The following is a 14,649-nucleotide window of genomic DNA, read 5'->3' as shown; positions in this document are numbered from 1 at the left end:
ACGCTTCATTTCCTGCAGAGACAGCCAAAGCCTTAAAGGAGGCACTGGCCACAGACCCTGTGTCTTTCCCATTGGGGTAAGAGGAGAGGCATGATGATCCAGATCATTGTGTGTGTGTGTGGGGTGTTGTGTGTGTGTATGTGTGTGTGTGTATGTGTGTGTGTGCACCATGAACAACTTGAGAAACAATGTCTGTGGGTCTTAAAACTGGTATTTTTTAAAAGTCTTACTCAGAAAGAAGAAAGTAGATGACTTTTTTTTTTTTTTTTTAACATGCCTGTAGCCTGTAGGTGATTCTAGATCCTCACCAAGATTCTCTCCTGGGACTCCTAAGTGACTCCAACCCCAGAAGAGTATCACTATGACAGTTGGGAGCCCCTGAGGGTAGGTCTGTGCCCTCTGACCTCTAGCAGTACTGTAGCAAGATCCCGGGTGAAGGTTCTGAATGAAGGAGTGATCAAAGGGACGTCTTGATTGTTTGCTACATAAACATCAGCTCTCAGCTGGTCATGGTAACACGTACTTACAATCCAAGGACACTGGAGGCTGGGGCAGGACAAAATGCGATCCTGACTCCACAAAGAGCAGTAACCATCAAAATCATCTTGACTTAAATGTTACTTCAGTGTGTCAACAAACAAAAAACCATTCACAATCTGTGTGAAGATCAGGGACGAAGACTGTGGAGTTGTCACCTTTTAGCTAGAGTGCCAGGACATCCCACACGTTCAAGAAGATTTGTAAATCCCTTTCTGCTACTTAGCAATGCTATAAAGAGGTAGACAGCCGCTTGGGGGTGGCATGAAACCTGTACCCCTGTGCTGGGTGATGGAGGCATGGCCTCCAGACCATTTCACTTCCAGTTCCGTGTCCTTAGTGACCTGTATCCCTCCTGGGGCCTGGCCTCCCTCCCATGACCGTCCAACACGTCTCTTTGGTTCTTCACATGGTTAACATCTTTCTTTCTGCCTAGCAATTAGGACAGTTGTGGACATGCTTGGCGGCCTTTCCTTGCTGTTTCCTCCTACCTCTCCAGCCGCCCCACAACCTGGGACTCCACTTGGTTTGGGCCTCCTCTCTCTTCTAATAATGCACTTGGCAGCCTGGGCTCCTTACCTGCATGCACTGTGCACACACATCCCTCTTCAAACAATGTCTCTAGTAACCTGGTAGCAATCTAGGAGCCCCACCTGCGTTGAGATGCACATACGTGCCACTCTGAAAAGCGGAATAAGTTTCTCCTTCCTAACATTCAGTGTGAGACTAGGGAGGCTGATTTGGTGTTCACTGGCTTGGGATAGATGTGCTTTAAGGCAAACTGTTCTGTAGGGGACCATTTAGGGAGAATTCCATATTTACCATTTTGTACCTATGCATAGTTGGGCATGCATGTGATTAAAACAAGATGCATTACAGGGAGAGACATGTGCACTGGACAAGGGGTTTATGTATTCCAAGCCTGCCCTTCAAAAGAGAACCACACAAAGGAAGCCAATAGTATCTCCTCCTTTCTTTAGTCTCCATAGAAGAAGCCTGTAGGCCACAACCTACTCATGCGGCCCGCAGTCACGCTTGACAGCATATCTGACCTGTATTATTGCTTTGCTTTGAATAAAATTACCTGGCTTATAATGTGTGTGCTTATTTCAGTTTCTCCACTAAGATGCCAAGAGCCTGAAAATACCCAGGTTACTGGTAATAGCTTTGTGTTGCCCATGGAACTGACCGTGAGTGCATGAACTCACAGCTCCAGCTGACCTCCCAATCACTCCCATAGAGTCACCCTGATAGCTAGTCACTGTTATTTGGAAAGGACCCCGTGGCTGCTCGGGGGACACCAGACACACTTTGAACTGAAGTTTTAATTTACAAGAGACTACCCCCCACCCCCTATATCCATTTATGTTCTGTGCTTACATTTTCCCCCCTCAAATCACCTAAACTTCAGGGCTGAGGATAAACCAGATTCCTGTCTATTGTCCCCACCTTCTCAACTTGGATCAAATTGCCTTGGGTTTCCTCCTGGGCCTTTGTACAAAACCCAGCTTCCTTGGGGTTCCCTGTCACCCTGGCTCCTGCATCCACCTGGGCAGATTACTGTCCTTAAATGCTGCAGCGATTCCTTTTAGACCTCAGTCTGACCTCCCTGCAACCTTCTCCAACTCCCCTCCCCTCCCCTGCTACTACCCGTGTTCTGTGTGCACCTGCTGTCCTTCCCTGCTTGTTGCCCGGTAACCATCCACCTGGGCATTAGGAGCTCTGGGCCTTGGTCACCTGCTTCCTTCCTTGGTGTTGCAATACCCTAGGTCCTCCAGACAGTGCAGCACCTGGTTTGATGCAAAAACCCCCAGAGCTCCGCGGGGTACTTCTAACTCTGGTGCTCTAACCCTGAAACCTAGGTCAACGGAAACACCCAAATAAAAAGCTTTCCACAGAGCACAAGATATGTTCATTTGTATCCTCATTTAAGGTACTGAACGTAGGCTAGAGTGCCCCATTGGGGGAATGTGTGCCTCCCTGCGTGAAGTCCCTGGGTCCAACTCCTAGAAATACAAATGGAAACAACAAAACCCAAACAAAAGGCATACAAATAATCTAACTACTGAGCAACAGGATTTACTGAATTTAGATATATTTACATAATTGGAATATTAAGAAGATATGAAAAAATGTAAATATTTCATAATGAAAACATGTTTACTAGTAAGAGATATGAAGAATCATAATACATTGCATGTTAGAAATTATGAGTTGAAAACTGCTGAGAGGAAACTTTAAAAGTTGAAGCCAAGAGAATGGCTGAGTAAACACATTGATTTCATTTGTCAAAAATTTAGAGGTTGCTCAGCTGAGCAGTATGTTTCTGCACACTTTGTTTTTTGTTATTGTTGTTGTTGTTATTGTTTGCAGACAGGGTTTCTCTATGTACCTTTGGAGTCTGTCCTGGCACTAGCTCTGTAGACCAGGCTGGGCTTGAATTCACAGAGATCCGCCTGCCTCTGCCTCCTGAGTGCTGGGATTAAGGTGATTGCATCACCACCACCGACTCTACACACTTTTTAATGGTCACTTGAGTTGCCTTTTAGGAACTCAAACACATTAAAAGCATCGTTCCTCCACTTGGGCCGTGTAATCATCCCATGGGTGGTCTTCTAACATCAGAAGGCCCCAAAACAAACAAACAAACAAACAAACAAACAAACAAACAAACAACAAAACCCCTCACTCACCAAGGCTGCATTCATGAACAGGGGTCCTATGAAATGAACAGTCTGCTGAGTGCTTCCCTGTGTTTTCCCACCAGGCCTCAGATCATCCTGTTTATCCAGTAAGTAGCACTAAACCTTACCCTCTGGAGGCTTACTTGAGATTTTGGGCTCCAATCTTCTTACATGTGGACCATTTTGTATCTTAGTTAGGGTTACTATTGTTGTGGTAAAACCACACTATGACCAAACCCACTTCCATACCACAATCCACCATGAAAGAAAGTCGGGGCAAGAACGGAGGCAGAACCATGGAAGAAGGCTACTTCCTGGCTTGTTCCACAAGACTTGCTCAGCTGCTTATACAAGCCAGTGCAACCTGCCCACAGGTGTCACTGACCACCCCTGATGGCCTGGAGCCACCCACATCGGCCATCAGGCAGGAAAATGCACACAGACTTGCCTACAGGCCCATCTATGGAGGCGATCTCAATTGAGAGTCTCACTCCCAAATGACTCCAGCTTGTGTCAGCTGACAAAAAAAAACTTACCAGGACACCTTGTAAATGAACAATAGTGACTCTCCTCTTCCGCAATGGAATGTTAGAAGGACCTGTCTCCTGAGAGTCTCATCCCATGCAGGTAACTGTAACTGCTTTGATTTTGAGAGGGTTTTTTTTTTTTTTTGGTTTTTCGAGATAGGGTTTCTCTGTGGTTTTGGAGCCTGTCCTGGAACTAGCTCTGTAGACCAGGCTGGTCTCGAATGCACAGTGATTTTGAGAGGGAAATGGCTCTGTCTTGACTGGAAGATAGAGCCTCACCTCAGCTCATACTGGGATGGTCTCAATTAAAAGTCTTATTCATTTAGGAGCAGTACAAAGGGTCATACTGTTCAGATAAAGCTCCTTCCTTAGAAGGGCCCTTTTCTTCTTCTTCCTCTTCTTTTTTTTTTTTCTCAAGACAGGGTTTCTCTGTGGGACAGTCCCGACTGTCCTGGTACTCACTCTGTAGACTAGGCTGGCCTTGAACTCACAGAGATCCACCTGCCTCTACCTCCCAAGTACCGGGATTAAAGTTGTATGCCACCATTGTCTGGTTAGGGTCCCTTTTCTTTCTTTTTTCTTTGTTTTTTGTTTTTGTTCTTTTTTTGTTCGTTCGAGACAGGTTTTCTCTGTAGCTTTGGAGCCTGTCCTGGAACTAGCTCTTGTAGACCAGGATGGCCTCGAATTTATAGAGATCTGCCTAGTTCTGCCTCCCAAGTGCTGGGATGAAAGGCTTGCACCACCACCGCCTGGCCTCCAGTAGAAACTTCTAAAAGGGAATTTATTATTTACTGGGCAGATATTGGGGTCAAAAGAAGGAAGAGCAAAGGAGACTAAAAATACAAAGTCCTCTTCCTTCACTGCTGATAGGTAGACATAGGGCTTCTTGACTCCTAAAAGGAGTGTGTGTTCATGGTGAACAAGAGTAAGACGAGTGATGAAACGTCTCGGGTTAAATATTTTAGCTCCCCAGAGAATGATGCTTGGCTACGGTATCACTCCCTTCCCAGACTGAGGCTGCTGCGTGTGTGGTGTTTGTTCTGATGATGATGCATTGTAACTGACAAAAGTATCTAGTTCGAGGAGAACCAACGGACTAAGCCACCCATTCCAAAACACAAATAAAAAAAGCCAGGCGGTGGTGGCACATGCCTTTAATCCCAGCCCTCGGGAGACAGAGGCAGGTGGATCTCTGTGAGTTCGAGACCAGCCTGGTCTACATGAGCTAGTTCCAGGACAGGCTCCAAAGCTACAGAGAAACCCTGACTCGAAAAAACAAAACAAAACAAAACAACAAACAAAGGGGGGGCAATAGATGGGGTCAGGGTTGAGAGTTTTCATAACCGAGAGCATCTAGATAATCTTGTGGCGTGGACCACATGACGACCATTGCTGCCTGACAAGGTTCTAGCATTTCAGCATTGCAGACCATACTTCTCCAGCACAGTTTACTTTCAGTTTTAACGATTCTCAATACTAATCCCCTTTCCTTTAGGAAATTTTGTGCGGGCTTTTGGTAAAAGGATAAAAATGTGTACAATGGTAGCCTCTAAACAAAATAATTCATCGGAAAAAAAATCCCCACAACCACGGAACCAGGAATCCCATTGTGCCCTCCTAATAACACCAAGTGCAGGCAAGTGAGAGATTTACTAGACACACCTGATCCCAAGGATGAACTGCCTACAGCTCAGCTCCAGAGCCTGAGGCCATTAAGGGCTACTGTTCAGTTAATAAATACAGAGAAATCAGAACGGTGGGGTATAATGGGAGGAGAGTAAGACTTTTCCTTTTGGGAGTGTATGAGGGAAACTGGCCAATAGAGTAAGACTAAGAAATTGTAGTGTCTGCTCCCCAGAAGTCCTTTTCCCAAGGCCAGGCGTTTGGATCAGGGTCTCCATTCCCTTGAGGACTTGAGAAAACTTCTTGCTTGATAAAGCACTCATTCCTCTATCTAGCAAGAGGAATTTGTGTCCCTTCATAAAAACATAGGACTGGGGCCAACTGTCAAGATCAATGCTAGTTCCTCAACTCCTGATCTCAAGCCACACCCCAGCTCACATGCCCCTTGTCTGTGTGAAACTACGCAGTATAAAAGGTGTAATCTTTTCTCAATTAAAGGTTGCAGGCAGCCAACCTGATTCACCCTCAGATTGTGTCTGTCTTCCTCTCCTCAGAGCCTCCCTCCGCCCCCTGACACTCCACACATCCTCTTTGGGAACCCCCTGCGGAAGCTGGTCTCGGGCAAGGCAGTCTTGGTCAGGTCACTTTTTCAGTTCTTGTTCTCCAAGGGATGCTGCAGAAGTCACCACTGTCATTACTTAAGGGCAAGCCGGTTTCCAAGGGATTGCTCATTGCCATCCTAGGCAGTCGCCCTCATTTGAGGCATGATCTGTCTTGCAAAGCTCAGCTGTTGCTTTGTGGGTGGTTCGAATCCCTGGATAGAACGATGTTTATCAAGCAGTTCTAAACAGAACTGTCGTCCCCAGCACAAAGTGGGAAACACTGACTCAGGGGAGAAGAAAGTTAAAGAGGTTAAAAACAGAGCCAGAGAGGGGACAAAGTGGAGTCAGCCCAGTGACTTGTGCCCTCCTCGAAAACTACATTTGGAATTAGGAACACTGGGAGAAGAGGTGAATTGAATCCAGCATTAGTCCATGAAACATTCCCTTTTACTCCCCCTTCTGGTCACTTGGGAAAATGCATAGGCAAGGACAGCTAGGCCAGGGACAATACTTAGGCTCCTAGGGAGAGGTGCTGGCTCCCCCCGCCCCCCCATATCAACAGTATAGAAATGAGAAAGATAGAAGTCCTTTGATGGCACCTTGCCACAGCACTGCACAGAAAACATTATGAAATCAAAATCATATGGGTACAGCATCTGGAGGCCATAACTGTTTATGAGTGCATGTATAAATGTATGTATATATTCAAGTGCATGTGTATATGCTTGCCCATATCATCCATGTGTGAATACACCTGCTACTGTATGCACGTACCTGCACAAAGACCCATGCTATGCCTGTGTGGATGTGTGCATGCATGTGTCTAAACACATGTGTATATGTATCGGTATATCTGTATATTTGTGTGGGCACATGTAAGTACACACAGATGTGCCTCTGTGAGCAGATGTTGCATTAGGCTAAGATGATGAAAAACAAGCATTTATGCATGCCTACGAACATAACAAAGACAGAGTTTGTCTGTTAGAGTGTCTGGCTAACTCCTACCCCACAATTATGCTCTCATAGTAATATGACCAGTATTGCTTTGGGGGGTGGCTACTGATTTTATTGAAGTGTAAATTACAGAACGATATAAGGAAGTATGAAAATCCTGAGTGTGTGGCTGCTGATTGCTTCATTACATACATGTCTCATGTTACCTCTTGTTCAGACTGTAGAATGCCCAGGTTTCCTTTTGCCTGTCTAGGCAATACCCACATGCTGCACTCTGCAAGAGCCAGTGGTTTCTACGTCACAGAAATCCCACATGTGCCTGATGTCCCCGTGTTAAGATCATCTTTATATTTGAGCACGCCTTGTTCCAGCACTACGGTGTAGTATACATATGATGGGATCAGCATTAAAATACACTCTATGCTGGTGAAGGAATGGAGCAGAGGTTCTTCCCTAGGGTTGTACTCAGGTGCTAACAGGGACTGGTTTTGGTGGTGGTGGGGGGGAAGGTTGTTGTTTTTAATCTGACGTATGGATGACCCATGTTTCAGTTCTCTTCTCTCTTCACCTCAAACTGCGGTATCGATCATCTGACACCAGCCCTCCACTTAGATAAATTCCTGCTGGGTACCCGCAAAAACCCTCTACCTTGTGTGCATAGCCTGGGATGCAGCAGATCCTGGAGTGTGGCCAGTGTAGCTTCTTAGCCAGATAAGAGGTTATGGAAGAGTTCTATGGGAAATGGAGTTGTGGAAGACCTCAAGCAAACATGAGGTGTCCTTTCCCCGCAAAGTGGGTCCCGTATACTCCATTCAGGCCTCATTCGGACCAGGTCACGTCAACTGCAAGTACTTTTGATGCTCTCCAGGCAGGGCAGCTGGAGACACTGGTTTAACAATTGCCTGGTTCCGTCCAGGGCCAGCAGCATTGCTAAAGTTAGGTTCTCACCCATATCACCCCAACCTTTCACTACCAGGACTCCTAGTCACATGCCACTCCTGGACCAATCACTGCTCACCATCTTGAAGGAGAGAGGCTGAGTGCCTGACTCCTGGAAGTTTGTCCCCATTGAAAAGAGGCAACAGTAGAAATATTGCTGGAGATATCAGGACACCCTGAGGCTTCTGTTCTGAGGTGACCAGTACTGAGGGGCACTTGGGATGCACAGCACACCCTGCCATACAAACACAGCCCAAAGGTCTCTTTCTACAGAAGCTAACATCTGAGGCAGAACAGTGCCATAGGAAAGAACAGCCAGGCCAGCTCGCAGTGGGCCTGAGGGAATGGTGGGTCACTGAACGACTCTGGAATTTGAATATGGTGGACTCCAACCCAATAGACTTCTTCTTTTGACATTTATTATTAGTATTATTGTTGTTCATGTGAGTGTGATATATGTAAGTTCAGACATGTGTGGGCCACAGAGCGTGTGCAGAGGTCAGTGCACAACTCTGGGGATCTGGTTCTCTTCCTATCTCGCTGAGGCGGGACATCTCTTGTTTCTACTATGCTGCATACTCTAGGCTAGCTGGCATACAAGATTCTGGGCAATCCTCCTTTCTTCCTATCTTCCCTGAGAATGCTTCCCTGGGATTACAGGTGTGGGGCCCCTTTTATCAGGCTTTTTCACGTGAGTTCCTGGGGATTGAACTCAGGTTGCCAGGCTCACAGAGCCAGCATTTTTACCCACAGAGTCATCTCACTGGCCCCCTGACAGATTTTTTTTTTTTTAAGATTGCTTTGTAGAAAATTAGAAGGGATGAGGAGACTTGAAGTATGCGCAATGGAGGAATGCAGAGCTGGGGAGGCCGGCGAGCCCTCAGGGGCTGTCTCAGGAGCTGCTCATGTTCCTTCTTGGGACCTAGCAGGGCCCCCAATTCCTAAACTCTATCTGGAATGAGCAGTTTATCACCTAATTCCAGATGACAGATTTCTTGTAAGACCCAAGGTGGCCAGCTGCAGTGCCTCTAACAATGCTTCTTGAGGAAAATCTATGTTCCAAGGATTGGGCACTTTTAGGGTCTCCTGGATACCATGCCCTCACCACCCTTCCCTCACAGTTCCTGGCACCTGAATGCACTACTGGCTTCTGTGAACAGACATGCCCATTGCTTCTGTGATGGACACGTGCAGATCACCAGGGCAGGGCAAATTTCAGACCCTGGATGCCCGGGTTCAAATCCTAGAGCACGTTCTTTCTAGTAAGGTGACACTGGACTTGGACAGGTCCATGAGATTTTCCCCATGTCTCAGTTTCCTCATTTGTAGCACAGGAGAAGAGCACTGATCTCAGAGTTACCACAAGGACTAGATGAATTAGCACACCTGCAAGTCTCAGCTGATGTTATTACACTACCAGATACAAACTACACACTTGCCCCTGCCCTTCTTCTGGTGGACCATCACACACTCAGGATACGGTTAGGGGTCCTGGGCTACCCTTGGGGGACCCCTGTGATTTTCTCCAGGACCTTAGGACTGGGAGTCTGGGCAGTGGCAGCAGGCTGGGTGGGGAGTGCAGCTCGGTTGACAGCAGATCTGCAGGGCAGGGTCCTCACCCTTGGCTATCTGGCTGGGGCTGAAGGTCACAGTTGCATCGTACTGGGCCTTGAGTAGCTTGAGGTGTTTCAGAGCCTGTAGAACTTCTGGGGAGACCTCTTCCATATTTTCCAAAAGATTGTAGTTCTCACCAGGGTCCTCAGACAAGTCATAGAGGAGCGGGGGATCATGAGCAGTAAGAGGGCTGGCAGCGTGACAGGCAGGATCGGAAGTGGTGTCGCTGTGGGCAGAGCCTGGGGAGGGGGCCAGCTTTTTATACAAGAAGGGGCAGAGGATAGAGCAGCTAGGGGCCAGCAGGGTTGGGGAGAGGAAGCCAGGGAGAGAGAGTTACCCTGAGTGAAGAAATGAGCCTTGTATTTCCCACTCCGCACAGCAAAGACTCCATGAATCTCGTTTGGGTAGGGCGGGTAGAAGAAGACAGAGTTCCGTTGGCTCTGAGGGAAAGTCAGGGTCACAGGGTAGGGAAGATGTCTAAGAGCTCTTGTGTAAGGCAATGGTAGTGGACCCCCTTTTGGCCCACCCGGGAACTTGAGAGGTGGTACTCAGAGACCACTCATCAAAGGAGACATGAGGCGTGGACTCTCCTCTGCCACCGCCCAGATTCATACCTAAAGGAGGAGCAGTATGGAGTAGTGGAGTTGGGATCAAGGGATTATCGGACCTACCTTGCCTGTGCCTAGCAGCAAGGAGCTGATGTCAACACCATCCAAGGTGACATTGGGCAATGGAGCTCCAGTCAGGGCTGCCAGGGTAGGCAGCAGGTCCAGAGAACTGGCCAGCTCATGGGTTACACCTGTGGACAGATGGCTGTTTGGTCACTCAGATACCATCAAGGCTGTGGAGATGGGGTCAAGGGTCTACAAAAAGAGGGCCAGAGGACTGACCAGGCTTAATGTGGCCTGGCCAGAAGGCCAAGGCAGGTTCTCGGACACCACCTTCATAAGTTGTTCCTTTCCCACATCTCAGGAGGCCAGAGGAGCCACCTCTGGACATACGCATCAACTCGGGACTAGGACAAACAAGGAAGTTATCAGTAATGAGGGGCCAAGGGCCCTCACCCACCACTGGTGACCACCAGCCCCATATTTTAAAGTTATAAATCTTGCCAAGAATGACTGTCATATGTCTGTTTCCTCCTTTTCCTACCAAGACCAGCAACTCTGTGTACCTGTGGTCCCCAGAGGTCCCCATTCTGTGACCCATGGATTACTGTAACAAGATTAGCATCTCTCTTAAGAGCCTTTTATAACAGTCTTCAACAAACAGCTAGTGTGGATGGACCCTAGAATCCTCACCTATGATCAAGCAATGTGCATCCCCTGCTCTGGCTCGTACCCATTATCTGCGGTGAAGATGACCAGTGTCTCTCCGAGCAGACCCAGGTCTCCCACAGTTGTCATCAAGGCCCCTACAGCTGCGTCCAGCTCCATCAAGGAGTCCCCAAAAGGCCCACGGCCTGAGCTCTCTGCGAAGCTTTGTCCACTGAACTGAGGGTAGTGGGTGTGCTGGGGGCAGAGAGTGGAGTCAGCACTGAGCAGTCTTGGGCAGCCAGGAGGGTGAGGCCAGGGTCACTCACGTGGGAAGCGTAGTACAGGAAGAATGGTCGGCCCTGGCGCTGGGCATCAGCCATGAGGTCTCGGGCGAAAGACACATAACGGGCCTCTAGACCAGGCAGCCAAGGGGGCTGGGCCTCCACAGACAGGTTAGCCAGCAATGGGATGGGAACCAGGCCTTGGTCACAACCACCATCGCAGGGGGTGTTTGGTGGGAAGCAGGTTAGGTTCTGACAGGGTCCCTAGGGAAACAGTTCCAGTGAGGGAGATCTGGCTATGGGTTAGGGGACATTGATAAGAAGATTTTTTTTTGGGGGGGGGGAGGCCAAGGAGGGCCCAGGTAAGGTTTGTACCTGGTCATGGGAATACGGGATGCCTAGGAATCGATGGAAACCTTGATGTGGGGGCAGGAAGGCCCCTTCTGGCCCCACTCCAAGATGCCACTTGCCAGCCATCCCTGTAAGATAGCCTCGAGCAGCCAGGATCTCAGCCAGGGTCACCTCCTCCAGGGGCAGGCCCCCTTGGGAGCTGGGCCCCAGAACTCCAGGGTACATTCCTGATCGAACTGGGAGCCGGCCAGTCAGGAGAGCAGCCCTGTAGTACAAGCCACATAACCCATACTCTGTGAGACCCACAGGGAAGAACATAGAGAGGCCAGGGACAACTGTGGATCCACCCACAGAAAGACCCAAGTGGGATGGGCGAGGGGGAGGGGAGAAGGGTGAAGGTCCCTCACTCACCGAGATGGTGTGCACAGAGACACAGGCACATAGAAATCTGTGAACCGCATTCCCCCTGCAGCCAACTGATCCAGGTTGGGGGTGGTGGAACTGGGGTGCCCATAAGAGCCTAGGTCCCCATAGCCCAGGTCATCAGCAAAGAACAGCAAGATGTTAGGTGGGCTGGCAGTGCTCAGGCCTGCAGCCAATGCCAAAAAGATGGCCTCCAGGGCCCCCATGGCAGAGATACAGATGGGCCTATGTCTTCAGACCCGTGGTAGGGAAGGCAGAGCTATTCCAGCAGGCTCGTCCCCTGAGTCCCCAGGCCAGCTCCCACCCCTCACCTGAGTCCCCAGGCCCAGTCCTTCTCCTCCCCTGAGTTCCCAGATCCAAATACTCCTTCTATCAGAAGGCCCACTTTCTGAAGCTTCAGCGAATCTGTCAGAACTCGGGAGGTGGTGGTCTGGGGAGTAACTCCTCAGAGCCCCTAAAGGACCAGGGCTTCTTTAGATTCACGCGCGGGAATCTGACCCTGTTCACCCAGGCTTGAGATCAGGAGCAGACGACACTTCACGTTTACCCGGGGGAGCTCCGGCGCCATGGGATAAGGGCGGTTCAGAACTGAGGAGGAACTGGTCATAGACAGCGTCGATCTCAGGCCGTCTGGGATACGCCCGTGGTCACGAGACACTCGGCTGCTCGGGAACGGCGGGGCTGGGATCAGGCGGTAGCGAGTCGGAGCCGGGTGGAGCTGCGACGGGGCGGGGCGGGGCGAGGCGGGGCGGAGCTGGGCAGCTGAGCGAGGCAGGTTTGTGTGTCGATTGGCCCTTCCGGGGTTGAGCTTGTGAGGACCTGGGCTCTGGGAGGGGTGGGGTGAGACTGGGGGATTGCTCGCGCGCTCCGGACCCTTTTCTGCGCCGGTTGGCGTGTCCCGTGCTGGACTTGGTAACCTGCGCTCTTTGCTCCTGCGCGGTGGGCTCAGCTGCTAGACTGTCTAGCCGTGCACTACATCAATTATCTGGCTCTCCTGCTGGCTCCCGTTTTCAGTGCGTGTCTGGAGTTCCTCTGGCGAGGGGTGGTTTGTTAGTCCCATTTCCCCAGATGAGATATTTGAGGGATCCTTGTTGAAAAGACCTCAGCATCCCCTTCTAAATGAGCAAAGCAAAGAGGAAAACCATGCAGACGGGTTGAAACGAAATCAGGAAGACGAATCGGATTAGGCTGCCGGCTTTTTGCTCACAACCACCTTTGGTACATTTTTGTGAAACACAAGCTATAAAATCTTTTAAAAATCCTTTTCCTTTTACATGTGTGCCTGGTGTTTAAGGTTGAATGTGTGTGTGTGTGTGTGTGTGTGTGTGTGTGTGTGTCTGTGGTGTTAGAGGTGGGGTGTGTATCTGTGGGATTTGAGTTAGCATTGTACGTGTCCTGGTGTTTGAGGTTGTGTGTGTGTGTGTGTGTGTGTGTTTCTGGCTGGTGTTTGAGGTGGGAGAGTTGTCGAGTCCGAGTGTGGCATGACTCGGTACATTAGTTTTGAGGAACTCGTGGAGACAACATGACTTGTTTCCAACTCTTTGTTTATGCAGTCTTGAACTACACCATTTTGGGGACCAGTTTTAATTGTCAAGGGAGAATAACAGATAAGCCCATCTGAGGGTGGAAGTGTGGGTACTTAGTGTACTTTTAACATCTAAAGGTCCCTGTGGTAATTGGATTTCCCAGATCACTCCACCCACAAAAGTCCCTGACCTGAGTCACTTTTCCAGGGCAAGTTTCTTCCAGGGTATTTCCCTGCATGTGGTTGTTCCTAGAGCAGTAATTTGTCCAGAGTCTTGGCCTCTTTCTATAAACTAGAGTTCCACTGGAAGACTCCTGGCATTTAGAAGGCCATGACCTCAGTACCCAGGAAGGAGAGACTTTCCCTGGTTACTAACTCTGGAGCCAGGGGGGAAGATAAACAGGGTTCTGGAGGGCCTCCCGACTACAGTAGGGGTCAGGACTCAGATTCACGTGGGGAGAAATGACCCTGTTCACCCAGAGGTCCAACACTGACTCGGGGTTGGGTCAGGGGCAGACACCCTGTGATACTGGGTTGAGGGTGCCCTCTGGCAGGCAGAATGAGAGATTTCAGAACTGTAAACTGGTCATGGACTTCCACTGAAGTCTGGCTGCCCGGGCATCTGGAATTTTCCTGATGAAATCTGCTAGATCACAAACACCACAGGTGCAAAGTTTGGGTGGCCGAGACCCCAGAGATGGCACAGAAAAGGAACCTGGTCTGAGGCTGCTGTGGCAGGGGAGGGGGGGATTGGGGCTGAGGGGACGGGGGGGGGGGGGACAATCTTCAGTTAGTGATTCTCTTAGAGTCACATTCCAGCACGGTTTCTGGGCCTGCGCATAGGGTGTGTGGGGGGGGGCGGGGAGTTGCCGGTAGGTCTTCTATTTAGAGTCAGGACAGAAAGCTCTTCTGTGGCCCAGAAATCTTTGAAACTGTAAATTGGAGCTCACACAGCTGGTGGGCACTGTGGATTGTAATTTGAAAGGAATCAACCAAAAGCACTTTCTTCTCTTTCAGTGGCAAGCTGGGAACTACCCCAGGGCCTGCCCATTATTTGCTGGGAGAGCCTGTGTGGGGCTGTGATGGTATGCAAATTGTGGTACTTTTCACCTAGGTTCCTGACGACCCTCAGGTGCCTATACACGTGAAGGCTGCTGGGGCTCAGCTCTGACCTGGAGCCTTGGAAAACTTGGAAAGAGTCTGCTGCCTGCTCTGTTCAAAGCTAAGCTCTGAAGGCCAACCTGACTTTGGAGATGTGAACTCTTTTTTTGGAAATAGCCTGCTAGGGTTCAGGAAGTGGCTTCAGATGATGCCTGGGGTGTTGCTAATT

The 14,649-nt window shown here is 49.5% G+C and overlaps 1 protein-coding gene across 2 annotated transcripts; it reads right to left on the bottom strand.

Moving 5' to 3' along the window:
* Positions 1–8,266: 8,266 nt before the first annotated feature.
* Arsa (arylsulfatase A) lies at positions 8,267–12,482 on the bottom strand. Of its 2 annotated transcripts, none has more exons than XM_050130292.1 (8): positions 11,783–12,476; positions 11,396–11,636; positions 11,066–11,284; positions 10,825–10,994; positions 10,374–10,498; positions 10,155–10,282; positions 9,821–9,923; positions 8,267–9,722 (listed from the first exon to the last, which is right to left on the bottom strand). In XM_050130292.1, exons 1-8 carry the CDS (start codon positions 11,998–12,000, stop codon positions 9,403–9,405), a joined length of 1,524 nt encoding a protein of 507 aa, XP_049986249.1. In that variant the 5' UTR covers positions 12,001–12,476; the 3' UTR covers positions 8,267–9,402. The 2 variants fall into 2 exon arrangements, with proteins under 2 accessions (XP_049986249.1, XP_049986257.1); XM_050130300.1 differs by having other exon boundaries at positions 9,516–9,738; positions 11,783–12,482.
* Positions 12,483–14,649: the final 2,167 nt, after the last annotated feature.

Source organism: Alexandromys fortis, unplaced genomic scaffold (genome assembly GCF_014885135.2).
Source record: "Alexandromys fortis isolate MF-2015 unplaced genomic scaffold, M_Fortis_MF-2015_v1.1 scaffold_28, whole genome shotgun sequence".
In the NCBI taxonomy this organism is placed as follows: domain Eukaryota; kingdom Metazoa; phylum Chordata; class Mammalia; order Rodentia; family Cricetidae; genus Alexandromys; species Alexandromys fortis.
The sequence above is the reverse complement of the archived record's forward strand: the minus strand, read 5'-3'. Positions and strand labels throughout refer to the sequence as shown.

Bases quoted from the DNA above. Each gene is read 5' to 3' on its own strand.
- Arsa (XM_050130292.1), bottom strand. From the start codon at position 12,000: ATGGGGGCCCTGGAGGCCATCTTTTTGGCATTGGCTGCAGGCCTGAGC. The intron at 10,499-10,824 runs GTACGAGCCAGA...TGTTTGTCCTAG, and splicing joins ATCTTCACCGCAGATAATGG to TCCCGAGTTGATGCGTATGT. The intron at 9,723-9,820 runs GTAACTCTCTCT...CCCCCTCCCCAG, and splicing joins GGCTCATTTCTTCACTCAGG to GCTCTGCCCACAGCGACACC.